Here is a 23,108-nt window from a genome sequence, read left to right as displayed (position 1 = left end):
TGCTTATCTGTTCTCCAAACAATAAGTGCTCACTGACAGGTGACATGCCAGAAACATCTTGAATTTCTTTCTGGTGACAAAATGTACATTAAAATGTAAAAAAGAGCATTTTTTTTAATATCCTCTCTTGTCATCACTGTGTGTCTATAAATTAGATAAACACTAGACGTAGTGTAAGTGAAAGCCCCGCCCACTGGAGGGGAAAAGAGTTGTTAACAGATATGCTGCAGAGTGCTAAAATACTAATAACATGTTTCAAGGTGGCTCAAAATATTAGTGATGTTCACATATTAGGCTACGTTCACACTGCAGGCGAAAGCGCATCAAATCCAACTTTTTTGACCCTATGCGACCCATACCCGATCATGGTATGACAGTTTGAACAGTACAAATCCGATATTTTCAAATATCACTTTGGTATGTGGTACTGAATCTGATACATATCTGATGTTTCAGAAAATGACTGCTGTTTGAATGGTCATGTCGCATTAAATCCGTCTTTTACGTCACTGACAGACGGCAATTATCAGCGCCGGAGAAGACATCGCGAACGCTTCCTGGTCATCCAGTGAAACTGTTGGGAAGACAACGTTGGAGAAACGTGAACATTTTATTTGTACTGTATAATCGGCAGATTCTGACAGAAATTTCCAACTATCCTTTGAAGCACCGCTCTTCTCTAAAACAGCAATAAGGATCATTATTAGGCCATTTGTAAATAACAAAATAACTTTATAACTTAAAGCAAAATTGGGAAACGTAAAGTCCGAAACAAGTCTTTATATTAAGGCCATCAGTCAAACAATACTGTTTGTTCTGGGTCGAAACAGAGCGCGTTGTGTGTGACGTCTTCTTTTGCGCATGCGGGCCGCTTTGAGGGGTCACACAAGAGCGCGTTTGCTGTCACATTTTATTTGTAGTGTGAACAAGCAGACAAAAAAATCGGATTTGAGCATTAAGACCTGCAGTGTGAACGTAGCCTTAGATTTGTCAGTGACAACATTTAGCTTAAGCTAAATAGACAGTCAGGATCTCAGTGTTCTTCCTGCTGATGTGTCACACCTTTCAGTCAGGACTGCTGGAGTAAAGGAAGAAGAATTTTATTTCTTAATTATATTTTAAAGTATGAATCTGTTCCTTCCACATGCATACGAGGACAGCATGAGGCAAGGAGAGATCAGCAAGACCCGCACAGTACAGAGGATATGACACTAGTGACAACAGACATTAACCATGTCAGATACAGCATAAAAAGAAGAGTTGCGATGGTGGTGGGTTGCTAAGTGGCTTGCAGATGCATAGCAAATGTGTGCAGGCAACAACGCCACGTTCCTCATGTCAGACTTTAACAGGCTCTGTCTGTAGGCTCTTGCAGTTGACCCTTTGCTGCATTAATATTCATTAGGAAAGACCAAATTATATAATCACTTAATTCTAATTTAAATATTGTGCTCATTTACATAAATGAATAATTGATTGAATATTATAAAATCAGCTTATCGCTTCAGTTCTACAGTGCTATTTCTATAATTCAAACAACATAAAAACAAGAGATTTGGTTTATATATTAGTGAAATAACAGCTTAATGAGTTCCCTCATTAACACTGCTGACATGGTGTGTGACTGTGTGGAGTTGAGTCAGCTGAACTGCTTGTTGTTTCCCTTTGCAGACAGGGTTTTTGTGCGCTGCACGTCCGCTGGGAACCGCGGAACAGGTTTAGTCATATCATGATGATTCACATCTGATGCAGTCAACAGTTTTGGACCTAAAGTTGCTCATCCATCAACTTCCTGCCGTCCTTCTTCCTACTCCGAAGTTCTAAAGTTTTACCAGCTGCAGGAAGCGCAGACAGAAATAGACTTTCTAGAGACTTTGTGTTTATTTTATTTTTTTAATTGGTTTCCACTCCACGTTCAGGCAGCATGGTAAAGCTCTTTAAAACTCTTTAAACCTCCAGATACCCCGAAGTAAGTACGTTTGCAGGATCAGCGCTTACCCGTGCTCGCACACTTTCAAAAACACACCTCAGGATCCAAACAAAACAGCAAAAGTGTCACAAGCTTTAACGAGCAGAAGCAGAACCAACTCTGCATTCAACAGCCGAAGTTGATTGGCTTGTGTTTACGCCGATTCTCAATGCCCTTTTAATCCTCGATTCCTCTCAAACAGCTCAGCCTACGCAAGCATCTGCCTTCATCTCGACAGCAGTTAGTTACAGCCAAGCAGGAAATACTAAAACCATGGAGACGGCGAGAATGTGACACTCAGAGATATTGCTCTCAAGGCTTGTTTCATTGTTCCTGAATAAAGCCTTACATGGTGTGAGCAGTGCTCATGAGTGCTGCTCACACCATGCTTTATTTCTCTCCCTCTTTCTCTCAGCTCTATCCTTTCTCCTCTGTACTCACTACTTTTCTGCAGTCACTGATCCCTTCTCATTTCTTTGTATTTTTCTGCCAGGCTTTCGTCTTGCTTTCTCTTGCTTTTGTTTCCCTTCTTTTTCGGCTGAGTATCCAACTACAGATATTGTAGGAAAGCCTCCCCACAGTGTTTGAAGTGATAGGTGGTGCTCTGACTTTGGATATTATTAATTATCCATGGAGGTTTTCCTACGCTTGTTGTTGTTCAGTAAACCTCAACTTTTTGGGACAAGCTAAAACTTCTAAGCCTTATTCTCACAATAAACTAGCACGTCAGGTGAAATAATACATTCACTTATTAGCCTGACATCAGAATAGTACATATGATTGTACACCCAGACTACATAGCAAAGTTTAGTAGGTTTGGACTGTTCTTATACAGCAGTTTTCCACTCAAATACTACTACAAGTCACGTTTATACAGGGCTGAATATTCACTGTCTATCTAACTGTCACACATATACTCAGACAGCCCACTCTACCTCCTGACCTGCAGCATGTATATTTATTTAAACAGGTCTGCATCAAATATTCACAGTAGTGCAGGGTTTGATTGGTATTTTAGAGGGCTTTACAGAGAATAATGATGGAAATACATGTGATACTGTTAGCACTGGGCCTGACTTTAAAATTTCCAGGCATACACATTTGTGTTTCTTTCTTTTTTTTAAAAATTTTTTTTTCATGATCACCAACTTTGACTGTGAGCACAGAAGCAGCACGCACCTTTGTATTCAAAGCTTCTGTTTGAAAAGGGCAGCCAATCAGAGTGATTTCATTTATTTATTAATTTCTGCTAATAAAAAGGTGTGTTTGGTTAGCTAAAACGACTTTTTTAAAATACCTAGATTTGTACACTTTTCTTAATAAAATCGAACTTTTTTCATAGCTTTAGATAAACACTTTGATTAAAGATTGCAATGTGAGAAAAATATGCAGTGCTGAGCAGAGAGAGACTTCATTTATTGACTGAATGTTCTGTTTTTTTCACCTTTGACCGGTCCTGTCAGGTGCCTTTTTGTTGTAATAAGGTAGGATGGTGAACTTGTATATGTAGTTATGCACTAATTCTCTTGACTTCACAGTAAGAAGAGTTTTTAAATAGAATAAATGTGCCATTAACAATTACATTTTACATCTTAAAAATGCTCAGTTTGCAAAACCTTGACAGTTTAAACAAGGAAAGCATCAGCAGAGGTGGTGATAGTAGTAGTAGTAGTAGTAGTAGTATGTTCTTTGGGGTCTTGATATAAATGTATAATATAACGAATTGAATTGACTCGTGCTTTCACGGCAGTACTTGTTATTTTTCAACTGCACCTGCGATAGAAAGCAGCCTGTTCACTCCTTTAGAAAAACATTAACAAACCAGGAAGGAGTTACATATTTAGTGTGTGCAGAGGAGCTCTGACGGTGTTGGAGGGAAGTCATGGAAAAGTCATGAAATGTTGCAGCGCTGTAAGGCCACGGTGGGAACCCTTCAAAGGCTTTGCGTGATATTTTTGGATAGTCTGACTTTGAGTCCTTTCTTTCCTCCCCGTCTGAGGCGAAAGGAGAAAGAACGGAGAGCAGCTGGTGTTGAATTGGTCCTCTGGTGAGAGATTAGTGTGCGCTACTCCCCCTGCAGTCTAGGCCGCACTGCAGCTCCAATCCATCCTGCCTTATAAATTCACCACGGACTCACAGTGACAGGTTCTGGCAAGGTATACGAGTGCTGTGTGCAGAGAGTGCATGTGCCTGTGAATAACTCGGCTGGTGTAAGTATGCAAGTGTATGTGTGTGTTTGCGTGTGTGCGAACCACATGATTTCCTGTTTTCATTCCATTCTGATATTCCACATGTGTGTGTTGCAGGGTCCTGGTTGTCATTACAGCATGTATGTTTTTTGTGAGGCATTAAGAGTAATTGTAGAGTGTGGTGGGAAAATATGCAGAGAGGTGTATCAAGTGAGGGGGGGATTGGAACGAAGGGGTGATGGAGGGAAATAAAGTAAGTGAAGGAGGGAGGGAGATGAAGTTAGATTAAAGAAATTGTGGGGAGGGGAGAGGTTGAGGAAACAAGCAGTTGGTAACGTGGTTGAAGAGAAGGAAGAGGAAGAGACAAAGACAGAAAGGGAGAGGAGGAAGCTAATTTAAAAAGAAAACATGACAGCAATGCAGCCAAGTGTAGTGAGCTGAAAATAGAACATGTTTGTTTCTTCTTTTTTGAATGGCAAACGAACAAAGAATAGTATTGCAGCTTAAACCTTTTTAATCCGTAAACATGTGTCTGTTAATCAAGTAGTCGTTTAACAGAAAGTGACATCCTTTCTCAATTAAATCTTTAAGACCTGCAACTTTCTGCAGCTTAGGGACAGTTGGAAATAATCTTATTGTGGCTGTAAAGTTCTCTAAATAATAACTCAGTAAATAAGTAGTCTCAGCTTGCTAAACCTGCCATTTTCCAAACTGTTGTTCGCTTACTCTTTAGCGGGGTCTTTATTTTTGGTAACCTCTGCAAAACAGTTTCAGCCAGAGCCAAATGAAAATACCCAACACTGCACTGCATTTTGTTAACTACCGCCACGAATAGGGGTTCAGCATAGAGCGATATATTTGTTCATCAAATGATCGGAAATAAGATTCTGCCACATATGTTATCAGACTTGTTGCCTTTGCGGTAGGTGGACACATGCTTACATGCATAAGAACGATGCACAAGTCGTTTATGGAAGCTGTGACACTTTTGACTGTTTAATAGTTGAACAATTAGAAAACTGTGAATTGCATCTGATGAATACGACACATTAATCCGGCAGGAACTCGTCAGCTGTTGCAGTCAACCTTGACACAGTATTATAGTAAAAGCCCCCAAAATCATCATGGAAATGGCTTAATGGAGCTGCATTGTGTAACTAGAAGTATTTATGTTTAAAATCAGAGTCAGAGTCGACCTGTGTCCTTGATTTTACTGACACAAAGGTCTGCAGTCAGTCAAGGTCAGCATTTTCACATTCATCCCTGCACTTTCCTAAATGGAGACTGTTTTCAAAGAGCTCGGCTTTCAAATGCCAGGGGGCCAAAATGTGTTTTTAGCTTGCTTAGTGAGGGCATATTCTAGAACGGATTTAAGAGACTCCTCTGCTCTGCTCTTCTTGAAGTCTTTTTCATGTTTTCCTTTTAGTTGAGGTTTCTTTTTTTTCGAGGAGTGAAGTTTTTCCCTTTTTTCATTGAAGAGTTTAAAGACAGACGATGCTGAATGCTGTACATGTTAGTGAGCTACATAAATAAACTGAAGGAAGGACTAAGATAAGGAGAAAATGACGATATAAGAGGCTATAAGAGAAAGGAATGAGCAAAGAGAGGTGGGGAAGGAAGCTTGAAGGGTAGATGAGCGAGTCTCAGAGGGGGAAAAGAGATTTGGAAAGCTTTTGGATGAGATCATGGGAAGTAAAGATCTGTGTGTTTAATATGAGGCTTAACAGGGCTCGGCCTGGGCCCGCCTATTCTTTATAAAGGCGTACACACACACACACAGTTCAGCATAGACCCCTCCTTTCTTTTTCTTTTTATGACTGGTTCTGTGATTGCAGATCCTGCTGACTACACACACACGCAGCTGCACCTGTCCCTGACACGGCTCAGCAGGAAGAGGCGTGGCCTTTCCTGCTGATTCTGCCTGCATTTAAAATACTTGAGCACCATGACAACACTGGTCACAGTTTCACCTCACTGCTTTCTCTTATCAGTGTTTTTATACTCAGAAAGTGAAGTAAGCGCTCTGCCTAAGTTCCTCTTCTACACTTGTTATGATATTTGCACTTAGCACAGCATCCGATCTGATCAAGGGAAGAGCGGCAAGAGTCTTTGTCTCAGAGGGATGAAATCCTGCTTAGAGCAATATGCACACAAAAAATGCTGTAACTGCAAAAAATCAAGAATAAAACCCTGACTGAGCTCTAAAATAAAGAAAATCACTGTATACTGTACAGTATATACTATGCATCCATTTATCAGTGCACTGCTCAAAGGAATATTCAGCCACACACATTCATGCATTTGTATCTTGCCTAAAGTTATTCTACATGCTGACTGTAGAAGTCAGGAATCAAACAACTGGCTATTTAAATGAGTAGATAATCTGCTTATTATGCATGCCTTAACATTAGACTCACTTTCACCACTCTACCAGTTTTACAGAGGAGTTTAGTGTACTTGAACAAGTAAATCAGATGGGGCTGGGGGTTAGTGGAAAAATAAATCATGCCATCAGCATTATCTCAGATTGGTGTTGAGACTTCAATTACTTAACGGGGACCTTGTGTTATAAACAGGCGGTGCAGTGTTACTCTGTTTCTTCTGCAGTCTGAAGTGTTATCTGCATGGCTGTCTAGTTTAACTGTATGCTGTGAATGATCGTGGATGGAAAAAATAAGACGAGTGTTGGAAAATGCGTCACAGTCTTCGCATATTTAAGAAAAAAAGGCAAAAAAAATAGGAATGAGGAAGCCTTTGATCCTAAACTGATTTCTTCAATTAAGTGGCTTGGCCTTCTTTGCCATTTCTTTGATGGTGCTCTGCAAACATTTGAAGTAACAGGTAACAGCAAATTATTACTTGCATTCAGGTCACCATCTTTTCAAAATGCATTTGATATAAAATTGCACGCAGTGCTTTTTTGAAGCACTTGTAGATGCCAAGTTTGCCTGAGCATATTCATTGCTATCTGTTTTGTTCCATGTCGGCTACTTAAGGTTAATTTGAATAGAGGAGTGTGTTTGGTTTAATGAGAGGGAGTGTTTGGGTAGAGGACAGACTGTCAGTGTGGTGCCACTGTTACGTCCCTGACTCATTTCCCTCTGAAGTGCCACGTTTGAATCACGCCCAGGGCTGTAATTATTCTTTGTAAGGCTCATTATGGTTGCAGGGAAACATACTGTCTGTGTCTGTGCAGCAAACCAGCTGTTCCAAGTGAACTCAAACTAGGGCTGAACGATATATCGCATTTGCGATAATATCGCGACATGATCAAGTGCAATTTTCTAACCGCAAAGGCTGCGATTATACTGCGATTATAAGGCTGTCCAAATTACTACCATATCCCAGAATTCATAGAATTCATATCCCAGCCAAACTCCAGTTTCCAGCAATGGCGGCCGCTACTAAGTTTTAAAATTACTCATACTAATCTTTCTGGGTCACAAAATAAACTTTTAACATATTTTCAGGCGAGAAAGTAGTTGTGTAAACATCAAATATCTGCTCGGTTTATCAAGATATCCCATATTTGCAAAAGTGCTTCGACGTTTTCAGAGGCGTCTGCTACCCACCAGCTCGACAGCTAGCCGGGAACTCGAGGGTTACTGATGTGGCCGAGAACGGCACAACTCCCGGCACATCATTTTCAGATCACCGCGGAGTTTCGCTGCTCGGGTTAAACGTAATATATAAGTCACTTAGACAACCTAAAAATGTTATTGTTGGGCTTTTTTCAGTGTTTTGTTTGTTCGTGAGTAAATCGGTTTGGCTGAGATTAAAGTTATTAGATTAGATAAAATAAAACTTTATTAATCCCCCGGGTGGGTTCCTCCTTGGTTTTCACACAGCTGACTAAACGTCAAACAGAAAACTTATTAAACAGAAGTATGAGACAGTCGAGAATTTACACCAGTGTCTGGTTATATTTTAGATAGCAAGAAGCAGACGGCCGAGTTTATTAAACTCCACCGAGACAGCGGTGACGCTAATCAGAACTAGACCGTCCAATTTCACGCCTTTAAACTTTAAAGCCGTGTTTGTGTGTGTGTTTATACAATTGCTATTATGTTTGCACTTTATGTGTAATGTTACTGACTGCAGAGATCAGTAAGATGTGTGTATTTTTTATTTATTAGTTTTATTTATTTAATATTATTTTTTAATTGAATGACTGTCTAGTAGTTCACAGATGTCGAAAAACTGAGTGTGGTAAAGCCACTGATTTTTTTTTATGTATATTTCTGCAATCTGCACATTGTACTGACTTTCATTTTAATGTTTACACCAGGGTTCCTTGTCAGCACTTTATGCTCAGATGTTTGTAAGCTAAAAATAAACTATTGTGTATGTTCAAATATACTGTTGTGATTGAAGAAGTTAAATAAAAATGTCAGTCATCAATTCATGCATCACCTCATGTCATCATAACAGAGGTCTGTCTTCCAGGAAAGAACAGTTTAAAATTAATGTAATATAGTATTGGCCATACTATATGATGTATTGCTTGTCTTTGTTTAATAATACAGAAGACAAAGACCTTAAAAAATAATCGCATATCGCATCGCAATCGCAATATTGGGGCAAAAAATCGCAATTAGATTATTTTCCATAATCGTTCAGCCCTAACTCAAACATCGCTAACAGTTCAGCTGGCTGTAGCTATAGATGATTAAAGATGTATGAATATTAGCAGGTATGTAGGAAGCAAGGGTTTCTGTTTTTAATATTGTCCTAAGTAACATGACAGTACAGCATCACAGTACGGTTTGGTCTGTCTAATATTTGGCTCCAAATTAATTTTTAAAAGTTCAGTATAATAAGGTTTGATTTTATTTCATCTTAGCGAACAGTATGTGCTGGGACTTTGTAGTAGAGTGTTAATTCTAATTACTTCAAGTGTGTTTAGTTTTCCAATATTTAAATATGATAACATTTACAGAGGTTCATGCTGTATGTTTGGTCAGCATTACAGTCGCGTGGCTCAGTTTTTCACTGGTCTGCATACTCACGTCAGAGCTTTCTAATTATGTCCTTACTGCTTCTATATTAATTAGGAGGGTAAGAAGCTATCAAGTGCTTCTAATCAAATGCTCTTGATTAACGGATCATCAGCAGGTGTGACCACTTTGGATACAAGCAGATGTTTTAGCAGTTTGCTGGTCTGAAGCAAATTCATGCCAATGTCAAGATGCAAATAAACAGCAAAAAGCCCAAGAGCTATGTGGCAGACATTGACATCAACCATGCTAACTGAGGTCTGCAAAGTTCTTGACTGTACGGTTAGAGAAACATGAATGTGTATGCTTTTTTGGAGGTTTGCCAAGAGAAAGCCATCCCCTTCTCGTTTACGTTTGCAAAGTTGCATGTGAACAGACCACTCCTGGAACAGTGTCCTTTGGATATACAAGCCCAAGATGGAGATATTTGGCCTGAATGTACAGTGCCACATTGATGAAAGTCAAACACAGCATATCAGCACAAACATCTCATACCAACTGTCAAACACAGTGGTGATCATTTAGGGTGGTTTTACAGCCACGGGACTTCAGCCCCAGCAGTCATTGAGTCAACTCTGTGTACCAAAGAATTCTAGAGCCAAATGTGAGCTCTGTCCAGCAGCTAAAGCTTGGATGAAACTGGGTCATGCAACAGGATGGTCTTATGTACACTACATCGTAATGGCTGAAAAAGAAAAGAATCAAGGGACTCAAAACTCAACCTGAATGATGTAGCAGGAACTTATGAGACCTGTGCATAAACAAATGCCCACAAACCTCAATGAACTGAAGGAATGTTGTAAAAAAGAGTGGGCCCAAATTCCTCCACAATGACGAGAGAGACTGATAAAGTCATACAATAAATGATCCCTTCAAGTTACTGCTGCTAAAACAAGCTGCTCCATAGTTTTCCACAGCATTGTAGCTACAACTTCCCAAATTCAGAATCTTCTGATTTTAGGGATCTCTGAACATTGTTAGCAGAACTAGTCCAGGTTTCTTTAAGAATAATGTTCGGCAGCTATGCCATTTTTAAATTGCCCAACAAATGTTTTTTGAGAATACAAAGTGCACAACGATAGCTCAAGTGATGAGCCCGTTATCAAATCATTTACAAGTTATATGGCGCCCTCTAGTGGTGGTACTTCAAGCATTAGCTCATAGAAGGGATTCCTCACAGAGAAAATAAGTCGTTTAAAATGATTTAAACACAAAGTCATTCAGTCTGTCTGTATCTGTAGTGCTGTCCGTGGTGGATAATTGGGTTCTTTGTATACAGCAACACTAACCTTTGTGCATTTGTGTTTTTAGTGAAGGAGGAGTGTGCATCAGAGGAAGAAGAGGAGGTGGAGAAGGATGCTCTAGTGGAGGAGATTCTCCAGCAGGGAGACACAGCCATCATCTATCCTGAAGCCCCCGAGGACGAGCAGAGTCCGACAGAGACGGGAGGAGCCGATGAAAACGGTAACACGCCAACATCACATATTATACTGAATGTCATGATGCAGATGTTCAGGTATTACTATTGCTGTGTCAAAATTTCAAATTCTTTGATGTCAAGCACTACAAATTTCCAACTTCTTCCTGCTCAGCATTCTGGAGTTCATAGCATGCTATACTCAGCTTAGTACTCACTTCAGAAGTGAGCAGTAAATAAGTGGGATTGTGAATTGTTTGAAAAGCTGACAGGTAAACTAGTTGTTGGGGTGGATAACAAACGGCTGCATTTTCAGAGCTTTTATTTCAAACACTGAAGATCTCAGAACACATTTTCTTGATAATGGACCTCTGAGGTTATAATAAAAGATACAATCAGAAAAGTGAGATATTGTCACACAAATCTGCCATTTACAGTTGAGACACTAAGGTTCAAACTCCAAAGTATAACCACTAAACTCAAGTTGAGGATAAAGTTGAGATAGCACAGGTCAAAGAACATTACTTACTTGGAGGAAGCTCTGAATGTTCTGGAGCACGAGAAAGGCATAAATGCTGAAATAATAACAGTAGCTGGCTTGTTATAGCTTTAAGGAAGATTTAAGGGCAAAGACAATAGTAAAACTTATACAGTCTAGAGAGGTTTTATGAAGGGCAGGTTATTCTCAGGCCTTCATACAGAGAGTGGGGAAACTATGTTGTTTATATCCAAAATATTTAGCTTATGTGTTGGACTTAACACAAAAAATGTTTGGGAAAACCAGAGGTAGATGCACAGGAATGTCACTTTTTCCTTCCATCCAGCTGGCTAGTTACTGTATGGAGAGTTGTGGATGCTGGAGAGCAAAGTTAAGGAAATGAGCTAACCAACATCAGAAAGGTGTAGGAGGAGGAGGAGCTGTTAGACTGTCCGACATGCTCTTCATATGAAGTGTAAGAAAAAAAAAAATCATCATCTATCATCCACGTTTCCCTTTTTCTTCCACCACAGGAACACCTGATTCTTTTTCCCAGTTGCACACTTGCCCCTACTGCTCCCGGGGCTACAAACGCAACGCCTCACTGAAGGAACACATCAAGTATCGCCACGAGACCAGTGAGGATAACTACAGCTGCTCGCACTGCAGCTACACCTTTACCTATCGCTCGCAGCTGGAGAGGCACATGAGCCACCACAGGGGCTCCAGAGAGCAGGTAACACCTCTTAGCATGAGAACCGAAGACGCAATGCGCCAAACTAAGAGCGAAATCAGGTCTGATACGTGAAACTGTTACCCAGACTCAAATCTCTGCCTCAGGATCACTAGGATGAACATTTTGTCATGTTGTTCAACTTTAATTCACTGATATTTCTTTTTCGGTTTTAAAATTTTGTGCACTTTGATTTATTATGCATGAGATTCGGTCTGTTATGTAAGCAAAAACACGTCCCCAGTGCTCCTTTCAAACCTTCGAGCTACAGTTTTCAAAAATGTTAAAGCTTTCACACAGAATTCCTATGAAATATTCATCTGATATTAAAAGAACTGAACGACACAGAAAAATAATAGAGACCTTCTTCTTTTCTGACTCAGCGTCACGTTTCGCAGTCAACAGGAGGATCGGTAGGAACAGGTGGAACTCGCAAGTTCAAGTGTACCGAGTGTTCCAAGGCCTTCAAATACAAACACCACCTGAAGGAGCACCTGCGCATTCACAGCGGTGAGCTGCTGCACACATGCACAGTCTGCTACAACCTGTGTAGCTGTTCCAAACTGCAGGCCTCTAATCATCGAACATTTGTCTGCAATTACTGCATTTACAACTGACTAATAATTATCATTAAATGTACACATTAACCGACTGAAAATTTTAGGTTGTTTTTTCGTTCGTGTATTTAATTGGCACTGTGTATGTTAATGGACACCAGATTTCAGGTGTTCCATTAAAGCTGGTTAATATAGAGCATTTCCTTAGTGCACTTGGTAAGCTATGTCAATAACATAAGGCCTGGATGCCAGAATTGGCTCAGAATGGGCTGCTGGACGGCTTTGGAAAACATGTAGGAGGACAAACAAGTTTTACAGCTTTCCCTGCTGATAAAGTTCCCCCACAGCCATATATACTACAAAGAAAATATTTAAGTAAGAGTTAAACAGTTAAATTACAGAAAAATTTAGTTTAAAAAAAAAGACCATTTTCATCAATCAACCAAATCTTTATGTTTTATAAATACAGGACAGCCTGGGCAGTGAATTTCATTGTGTAGAAAAACTGAGAAGTGGTGTTAAAATTGCACTTCTTTATCTTATATTAAGATATCTCAGGGGTTACATGTGTAGTTAAACGTCTTTACATTGACAGAAAGTGACGTTTCACTCGTCCGGCCCACTTAAGATCAGAGTGGGCTGTGTGTGGGCCTCGATGAGTTTGGCATCCCTGCTGTAGACACACTAATGCAGTTTGTCCAAATATGACATCATGAGGCCTCTAGTGCAAAATTGGTCAGTACATTTTTTTTAATAAAGTCTCATAAAAGTGCTTGTTTTATCAGTCGGGGGCTTTAAAGCTTTTTTGAATCTGTGCTGCTGTTTAACGCTTTTTACCCCATCCCTGTTTCTTCAAAAGGGAACATAGGAATGTGTTTTGATGAATTGATCTAGTTAAATGAAGGTTGCACTGACCTACTGCATCATCTTTTGCTACAGATTGGTAATGGGTGTCCACTCCAGTTGCCATACCAAAGGAAGTTTAAATGCCCTGCTTTCCTTAAAGAAGGAAGTTAATACCCTTTACATATAACAAGTATTTTTAAATGGTTTTATGGCCGGAGTGACCAAACTCTGTTTTTCTGCTGTAATGAATCAATTTGTCAATTCTGTAAGTTGGGCTCAGTATCAAATCCCAACACTTTTCAAAATAAGTTACTAAAAATTTGAATTGTTTTTGGTTTTTCATGTTTCGAATCTTCTCTTTGAAAGTTTTGTCATTTCTTTCTCGCTCTCTGATACTTTTAGGTGAGAAACCATACGAATGCTCAAACTGCAAGAAGCGGTTCTCCCACTCAGGCTCCTACAGCTCGCACATCAGTAGCAAAAAGTGTGTGGGTGCTACACCCCCCAACGGTGTTGCTCGAACATCGATTAAGTCCCCCCCAGCCCCTGCACAGACGAGACCTGTTGTGATCGCTCCAGCTCGTGTGGTTCTTAAAGACAAGACTGAAAGCAAACCCCTCCAGGAGCAGCTGCCTGTCACCCAGATCAAATCAGAACCTGTGGAAATTGAGTGCAAGCCTGTGACGGCGGCACCGGCAACTTCAGCCGGCAGTAACGGCGTGGTGAACGGAGGAACAGCACAGCCGATTGTGGTCCCAGCTGCAACCCTGCCTCAGGGTGTGGCTATGGTTGTACCAACAGTAGGTCTGATGTCACCCATCAGTATCAATCTTAATGACTTGCAGAATGTGCTCAAGGTGGCGATGGATGGAAATGTGCTCAGGCAGGTGCTGGGTTCAGCCAATGGGGTGGTGACGCAGGGGAAGCAGGGAATTGTGGTCCAGCAGCCGCAGCAACAGATCATCAGCCTTCCTGCCTTCGTGGATCACGACGGTACCACGAAGATCATCATCAACTACAGCATTAGCCCTGCTGCTGCCACAACTGCCACCGCCCAGCCTACACCGCTTGTTGTCAAAAATAACCCTACTCTGCCTCCCACTATCACGACTGTGGATGCTGCAGCTCCCACTCCAACCACAACAACTAAACCCCAAACCCAAGAGGCGGCCGACCTTACGATTATCAAGAAAGAACCGGAAACAGTCCCCATCGCAGATGTGGAGAAGGAGGCATCCACGCAGACAGAAAAGGCAACCGATAAAACTTCAGAAGCAGCTCAGAAGCCAAAGCCCAACAGCACCAGTACATGTTTACTTTGCGATGACTGTCCTGACAATCTGGAGGCGCTGCATCTCCTCCAGCATCGCAAAGCAGCCAACGGAGAGGCCGTCGACTCTGCTGCTTTGGACCCGTCTTTCGCCGCCTTGCTAAACGAGGCAGGGGTGACCCTGGAGGAGCCGCCTGTCGTCGATCTCCTCTCACTTCTTAAGACATACTTTGCCTCCAATGCCAATCCCAGTGATGAGGAGCTGACAAAGATCTCAGAGTCTGTCAGTATCCCAGTGGATGTGGTTAGAAAGTGGTTTATGAAGATGAACTCGGGGAAAAGTGTGAGCAAGCGCCACAATGATGCAACCGCAGTTTCTAAAGACACTGAAGCCACAAATTCCAGCTCAGAGGTCACTGTGAATCAGAATGAAAAGGAAGAAGAAGACAATACAATCAAGGAGGTATCCAACAAAGCCTCGTCAGACTCTCGCAGCGCCTCCCCATCAGACTCTGAATCACTCAACAACGAGGACCTTGTCATCGTTAAAAGTGAACCAGAAGACCCGGAAGCTTCTGACTCCCAGGCGGAACCTCTGGACCTCTCTCTTCCTAAACAGATCGCAACAGAATCGGAAAACAAAATGACTACACCTCCCGCCAAGCAGCAAGAACAGCCTCTGAACCTGACCTGCTTAAGGAAGGAGGAGCTCGAGGGTCGAACCATCTATGTGACCACACCTCAGACCGGAAGACCTGTTAACATCGTCACTGCCGCACAGCTTCCTACCTTAGTTGCCATCGCTGGTCAGGGCTGCCTCAACACCACCACGAAGCGCACCATCCTCATCCCCCAGCTCACATATACCTACGCCACTACAGCTGGCAACGCCACTGGAGCAAAGACTGTTGTTCTCAATGGTCATAAGGTTAGTAATGCAAAACAGTTACTTCTTTTTTATTTATACAATGTGATTATTTTTTCTTATTATAAAAGGTTTTATATCTTTTATTTGATCACTGTGTGATCACCAGTCACCAGGAACTAGCAACTCAAATGAATGGATTTGAATTAATTTGCTTGTGCTGAATAACTGAGAAAGAACTGAAACTTTTCAAGTCACATTATGAAAGTACTTTGAGAGCGAGACATAGCTGCTTGTGTAGTCTGTCATCCAACATCAGAATAAATGGGAAGCTGATCATTGCGGCGAGTGATAACAAAGTTATATGTAAAAAAAGTTAGCAAGAGGTTTCTAATTAGAGCTCTGTTTGATTCCCTAAAGTGAATGGTTGTCATGCACGCCTACTTTGAAGTACTGAAGCAAAGAGTATGTGTCTATTTGTACTGAGACAAATTCAGTACCTGGAGAGTCGACTATACATAAGTCTTAATTACAAAAAAACCCCAAAAACACTGAAGTGGAAGAGGTATAAAAACCTTGTTGTTGCAGCTTGCAGTTTTTATTGGTTAGTTAGTTCTTCAAATTTCTATACGACTTTCCCAGGGCCTAACTTGACACTGCACTATTTGTTTTATGTAACTAAAATTTTCCCCTTTAACTGGAAATTTAAGAAAAGGAGAAAATTCTCACTTTTGACCAGTCCAGAATTGATTATTGCAATGACTATTTCTTTTTTTAATCAAGTTTCTTTGCCGGGAGTGAGGGTTGTTTCCTTTTACACTGAAACAAACTACTTACAAACTAAGCATCTATAGATTACTGGAAAGACTAACATGCTACCTTTAGGTGCATTTTGCTGTGGAAAGTACCAGAGTTAACCCAAAATAAAAAGCATCCTGTTAGTGTCAGTCCTTCAACACAAAAAAACTGAAGAAATGTGCGTCAAGAGAAATAGAAAATTCCAAAAGCCTGAGACATGCTGAGTTCAGCAGTCAAAGTGAGAATCGGTAGTCAAGCCACAAAGCAGTCATAAAAGTCTGCAAGAAGCCATTATATGCTATATAAGAAACGGCAACAAACATTAGTTACTTGAGCTGGAGCCAGTCAGAGTCAGAATGTACCAGACATCGTTAGCATTGCGGTTGCCACTTACGATGACCTGAAGTCATTATTTTACCAGTAATGACTCATTAGTTTTTAGGTAATTCTCTGATTCCATTAACTTGAACTGTTCATATCTACTTCACCAATACCATTAGCTCAGTTTCAATCGATGGCAGTAGCCCCGTGAACTCATTAAACATTTCAATAACATCCTGTCCTCGTTACATGTGATGACTTTGTAGAACACCCAAACTGCCTTTGAGTAATACGATATCCTCAAACCAAATTTACTTAAACATGAAACCTCGTGTCTGTGGAGCTGCTGATAGAAACCATCTGGACAGTGCACCGCAGCATGAATTTCATCAGTAGATGTGGGTCGAACTATCCAGTTCAGTTCAGTTTTATTTATATAGCACCAAATCACAACAGCAGTCGCTTCAAGGCACTTTATTTTGTAACGTAAAGACGCTAATATAATAGAGAGAAAATGTCCAAAATCAAACGACCCCCTGTGAGTGAGCACATGGCAACAGTGGAGGGGATAAACTCCCTTTTAAGAGGAAAAATCTCCAACAGAACCACGCTCAGGGCCAAGCAGCCATTGACTTAAATTAGCAAAGGGGAGACAGCTCAGTTAATCCAGCATTAGTTAATCTATATCTTTAAACCTTAATGATTATCCAGATGATTGAGTTAGGGGGGGACGAGTTCTTATGAAGGGAAAAACTATCCAAAGAGCTCAAATACGAGGCTGTTATATGTGCAGGGCTGTAAACATGCATTTTAAATGTGAGTCTTAAGGTATCGACTTGCTTTTGTAGCCAGCCTATAGTGTCACCTAGAGGATTTTTTATGTTTGCACTCGGGTCTTAGCTTCACATTTCCACCCATGATTGTTGCTGCTTAATTCTCAGTAAGTTAGAGTATTCACACTAGGAGAATTATCTACCTCTAAAGTGAAGAGCTTCACTGCAGGCTCTCAGGAAAACATTTTCAAGAACAACTCAGTCAAAGAATGAGCTCTTCACATACCTGTCACACAATATTTATGGTGAAATTGCTTTCCTGAAGGGTAGGATGGGAGAGTAAATAATGTGACTCCGACATACTGTAATTCTGTTTACAACAGGAGAAGCGTTTGGAGAGCAGCTCTGAGGGTGTTTCCACAGTGGAGGAGCAGAACGACTCAGATTCAGCCGTGGCGATGAAGAAGCGGCGGCTAGAAAATGGCGTCTACCCCTGTGATCTTTGTTCCAAGGTCTTCCAGAAGGGCAGCTCCCTGCTCAGGCACAAATATGAACACACAGGTACGTCTTGTTTAAGTGAATTTTTCAGCTTTAGTCTATTAAGCAGGATTTCTGTTACTTCTCAAAAGAGTTCTACTTTTGAAGGCTGTGTTTTTACGTGTGACATCATCCCTCGTTAACTACGCGGTACTCTGAGACTTTTATGGGACACCTGGCCTGTAAATGTCCCAGTTGTCATCAGTGCTTATAGACACGTAACTCGTGCGGTGAATTAAAAAGGATATTTTCCTAGTAGCTCCAGGTAGCATCATATTGGCAGTGGTTTTATTCAAATCTGTTAGCGGTTATCTTTACTCTGCACTACTGTGTTTTGGTTCAGCCTTGACATCCACTTTAAAAAAAGGAAAGAAAAGAGAAAGAAAGAAAACATCCTTATCCTTCAAATTTGCCGTACTCTTATAACATATGAGCTTTGTTAGTGAGATTTTCTTTTGGCAGGGGATGTTAAAAACTATTAAATGCTATACTCTAAAGACACTTTAAAGTCTGTTCCATAAAAGCCTCTGATAATGTGTGGCTTTGATCATTTTGTATGGGTATGTCAGCAATTACTTTTCCAGGTGCTGAGAGTTCTGAATACTTAAAACAAACATTGGCTCCCAAGCTTTTTTTGCTTTTTAACAATTTAAACTTCTGATTCCCTGATTTGAGCAAATTAAAAAAAAATATATATATATTTGTGTAATTCTCCCAATGGATTGTAAAGTATCAGGTTATTTTTTCATAGTTAATTGTTTTGCCTTTAGGCGTTTTGTTGTATTTCCAAAATGTTTTTGCTAGAACAAACTCTGATATTTAGTATAATATGGCTCCCAATGAAGAAATGCTAGAAATATTCACATTTTTGGAACTGGCGCTAGTAAATCTTAAAGTTAAACATTCAGTTGTTTGGGAAATAAAGCAGCAGTTTCTGTCTGTTTTTAATTTAAAGGTACAATGCATATAATTAACATGAGCCCTTAGGTTCATCATGTAAATGAACTAGATTTAGTCATGCATGTTAATCTTTATCTGTAGTGCATCTGGAGATTGATGGCAGTGACAGCCACTGCCAGCAGCTGTCTGCTTCCCTCACTGCAGAGTACCTTTAATGCATCTGGGTTTGTGTTAAAGAGACCTGTGATTCGGCTGCAGTCTTATTTACCTGTCCAGTGTAAACCTCAGATAGGCCTGCACTGCTGCTGGTACAAGGACAGTGAAGTGGACAAACAAACTTGTGTGAAATCTTTATTGTTATATTCATGCTGACAAAGAGACCGATGTTTAGCTACGGTAACAAATCTCTATTCTGTATCACCTAATTATTATAGTTACAAACGCATTCATTTATTTATGCTATTTTAATTATATTTATGTAATATTTGAATTGTTCAAACCTGCTTATGTTTATTTGAATGAACACGCAAGCTTGATTGATGGCAGGGCATGTTTATTTATATAGTGCATTTCATTACAAGTATAAAAGCGTGCCACAGGCAGTGAAACAACAAAATAATAAATAATAATAAAACAAATCAAACCAAAATAAGGAACACTTGCTTTGAATATTTTTTTCTATACTTTTCTATACTAAGCACAGTTCCTCTCTAACTCGCTCTGGTTTCATCTGCAGGAAAACGACCCCACGAGTGCAACGTCTGCAAGAAGGCTTTCAAACACAAACACCACCTGATCGAACACTCGAGGCTGCACTCCGGTGAGAAACCTTACCAGTGCGACAAGTGCGGGAAGCGTTTCTCTCACTCAGGCTCGTACTCCCAGCATATGAATCACCGCTACTCCTATTGCAAGAAGGACGGGCCAAACTCGGGCTCTGGCTCGGGGCCACCCAGGGATCAGTCAGAGCTCGGCAGCCCAAGCGGCAGACTGCAGTCAGACAGCCGGACCACGACCCCGCCCTCCCAAATGGACTCAGACGAGAGGGAGAGTGAGGAAGAGGAAGACGAGGCCATCTGCATGGACGACATACGGGTGGTGCAGGTGGACGACGGCGAGTGCGAGATCTACGAGGGTAACTTTGACGACGATGATGAGGAGGAAGAGGGAGAGGAATTAGCAGAGGAAGAGGCGACAGCAGAAGAAGAAGAGACTGAAAAAGAGAAGGAGCAGGAGGAGTTTGCCTGTGACGTAGTAGAAGTGGAGCTGGGAGATGACCACGTGGAGGACGCCGAGATGGAGGAAAGAACCGAAGAAAAGGAGGAATCAGCAAGTGTGGATGCAGAGAAAGCGGCAGACTGTGAAGTCAATACAGACAGCAGCATCAGGGACGGGACAGGAAACACCGAAACAACAGAGGAAGCGGTGACAGACACCAAATGAAGGAAGAATATTCTTCGGGACAGTTTGAGTGTGTCGGTTATTGAAGTCGGGTAATCTTAGACAAAAACCACATCTTGCCATCAGAAGAAAGTCACGGCAGTTGCCTGATCTTAACGGTCCACTACTGTGTACAAAAACCCAGGTGTGCCTGAACTTGAAAAAAGAAAAAAAGAAATCGAAAAAAAGAAAAAACGTGACTTTTTCTTTGTGAAAATGAAATATCAGTGTTTAAAATTGTTTATAGAAGTACAGATTTTAAAGTAGAACTCACCCATCAACTCATTAGACTTGTTACTGAGACATCCCAGGTTGCTTTGTTGTTTCTTTTCATTCAATCAGTGTTAACTAATCGTGTTCTTGTTTGAAAACCTTTTAACCTTTAAAGATGAGAAAGATTTCTATACCTTTTTATTGCCAATGAAGTTTCCTAAAATCAGTATTTTATTGAGTTCTACGAACAAAAACCTCTGCACTACAGTATTCCTGGTTTACCTATGGATACATGCCTCATGCATTGTATGCCCTTCAGTGTTATATATGTACACTAGCTAGCGAAATGTTGTTTGTGTTAGTGTTACTCTTTGCTAGCTAGCATTACTGTTGATTTCAGTTTGACTGTTAGCCTTAAGGAAAACAAAGTATTCTTGGGGAGGGTTGGGGGGTGGGATGGGGAGTCCGGGATGAGAATGCGGCTTCTGTACGCCATAACCAAATTTGTCCTATCAGGGAAGGCAGAGTCACAACCTCAAAGCCAGCATGGCGCGCCTTTGTTTTGCTGCTCAGCACTGCCCGAACGGGTGGAGTCTCCAGGTGAAGACATAAAAGCAGACTCCGACCTCGTGGCTCGGCTGTGGATCCAAAACAGACGCGCCTGTTCTTACCAAGCTTCTCCTTATTTTGGTTGACTTTAGTTCTCAGCGAGTGTTTCAGTATTATCGGCTTATATATGAAGTCAAACTGTACGTGAAGGATCGGGGCTTTTTTTCCTGCTCCACCCCAATGCCTCCAGCCTTATGCAAGACCTGTGTGCTGTTAAAAGTGCCATTGAACAGTGTTATTATTTTTTTTCCTCACACATGTAGCCAGTATTATGTCCCTCTGTTACTTACACAGGAGCCATGTTGACTAATGTTTGTTGACTTGCACAGAACAGCAGATTTGTCACAGCAACAAAGAAGGACACTTGAGAAACAGTATTTGGGCTGTTTTGTCTGTAAAAAGACAGACCCCTTGTCCAAATAGCCCACTTGGGGGTGACGTCTTGTTTTATTTTATCTGCCAAACTAAAAGCTAGAATTATTTAGTTTACAATGATTGTTTTTCAAAAAGACAAGTTAAAGCCAGAGAATGTTTAGCACTTTTCTATCAGTAAATTAAATCTACAGGCATGTCTAAAAGTTCTGCTTTTGTTCCTGGTACTTAAAATTGCATATTTGCTCTTGACTAAAACTTTTTTGTTATGAATTACTAACTCATCAGTATCCAATGGCTGCAGCTTGTAGGTCCAAAGTCTGAGGTTTAGAGCAATGTTTTTAAAATGCCTTCTAATGTAAGATAATCAGTTTCCAACTTTCGAACTGCATAAATCCAAATTTTTAAGAACCCCTCAACACTCAAACTCAGTAATGTGCCTCACCAGGTCGGCTCAGGAAGAGATAAACCAGACCAAACCCACAAAAGTTTAAAGTATAAAACAATGATAGAGAGACTCAGTAAGTTAGTCTCACTTGTGCACTTATTATTTTCAGATGACGATTAAAAGAAACAAATTCATTGTGGCAAGCTGTCCCGCACTTGAGGTAACAAGCGTTAGTGAATGTGGTCTCTGTTGAAGAGTTTTGCTTTGGTTTTACCAGACAGTGTTTATAGTATTAATCTGTTTTACTTTTTTTTGTTTTAAAACTATGTCCTCTGTATGTTTTTGTCAACAATGGCAGTATTAGAACCCTTTCCACAGATTAAAAAAAATATACCTGTTTAGTTTTTAGAAGACTTTTTTATATTTATGTGTCTTATTTTTATATTTTCTTTTATGGTTATTTATTACACATTGTAGTGTACATTACTGTAGTTTGAATTGATACAATAATATATTTTAGTATGAAAAATAATCTCGAGACAAACAAAAAAAAAAAAATCCCAAAATGTGGTTCTGGGAAATGAAGTTTGTTTTAACAAAAAATGAAAAAAAGAAAGACATTAAAGGAAAAAAACCCTAAAAATATAAAACATGTATTCTGTAAACTTGACTTCTGTTTTAAGCTAAAAAGAAAAAGAAAAAAAAAAACAGGAATGAAGTGACAAATAGAAACTGTTACATGTGCATCCGCTCTTTGCGTCGTTATAAAGCTACTGAATTCTAAAACTTTTTAAAAGCATGAGTCGTCGCCGTTTAAATGAAGGATCTTGTTATGAAGACGTTACTCCTCCCCTTTTTAAATTTCTTTTTATTTTGAAGCCAAATTTCCAACGTCCCGTCACCCTGTTTTCCGTTCTGTGCCAACTTGTTCCATTGTACTGTTGAAGGCTGCATATTGTTTGTCCTCTCCGCACCCTTTGTAAATCCACTGTCTTTTTGTATTGTTTTTATTTTAGGTTTGCTCCATTTCTATGACTCCCCATCACAATAAAATGTAAGACAGCAATTCAAACTGACTGGATTGTTTTGTTAGTCATCTGATGGAAATTTTCTGTAAGGTCGTTTCCTCAGGTTTCAAGTAACACCGGAGGTCTTTCCATCTATAAATATATCAAAAAAAGAAAAAAAAATGCAAAGTGCAAATATTTCTATGAATATTTATATAAATATATGAATATAAGTCGTGTGTTTATCAAGCAGCTACTGAGATGATCTGAACAGTAAAAGAGACAGACTTCCCTCATAATGATGAAAAAGAAAACTTTTTTTTCATGTACATTAAAAGGTGAGAATTTAATATTTCAGTATATCAGTGTTATTCAAACTTTTTTTGTAGAATATGAATCAAAATAAGGGACTGAACACATAAGCTCAGC

The 23,108-nt window shown here is 40.2% G+C and overlaps 1 protein-coding gene across 2 annotated transcripts in view; it reads left to right on the top strand.

Annotated features, from left to right (window-relative positions):
* Nucleotides 1-20,741, top strand: part of LOC147307951 (zinc finger E-box-binding homeobox 1-like) — a 76,024-nt gene extending 55,283 nt beyond the window's left edge. For both annotated transcript variants that reach the window (XM_086273544.1, XM_086273545.1), the window contains exons 3-8: nucleotides 10,467-10,619; nucleotides 11,584-11,786; nucleotides 12,167-12,293; nucleotides 13,589-15,384; nucleotides 17,597-17,774; nucleotides 19,387-20,741. In XM_086273544.1, coding sequence (XP_086129670.1) covers nucleotides 10,467-10,619; nucleotides 11,584-11,786; nucleotides 12,167-12,293; nucleotides 13,589-15,384; nucleotides 17,597-17,774; nucleotides 19,387-20,093 — 3,164 coding nt within the window. In that variant the 3' untranslated portion in view covers nucleotides 20,094-20,741. The remainder of the gene's footprint in view (nucleotides 1-10,466; nucleotides 10,620-11,583; nucleotides 11,787-12,166; nucleotides 12,294-13,588; nucleotides 15,385-17,596; nucleotides 17,775-19,386) is intronic.
* Nucleotides 20,742-23,108: the final 2,367 nt, after the last annotated feature.

This window comes from Aulonocara sp. 'chitande type north' Nkhata Bay, linkage group LG18 (genome assembly GCF_057382095.1).
Source record: "Aulonocara sp. 'chitande type north' Nkhata Bay isolate Kocher_YH1m ecotype deep benthic linkage group LG18, A_spYH_male_GT1.1, whole genome shotgun sequence".
Classification (NCBI taxonomy): Eukaryota; Metazoa; Chordata; class Actinopteri; order Cichliformes; family Cichlidae; genus Aulonocara; species Aulonocara sp. 'chitande type north' Nkhata Bay.
The sequence above is the reverse complement of the archived record's forward strand: the minus strand, read 5'-3'. Positions and strand labels throughout refer to the sequence as shown.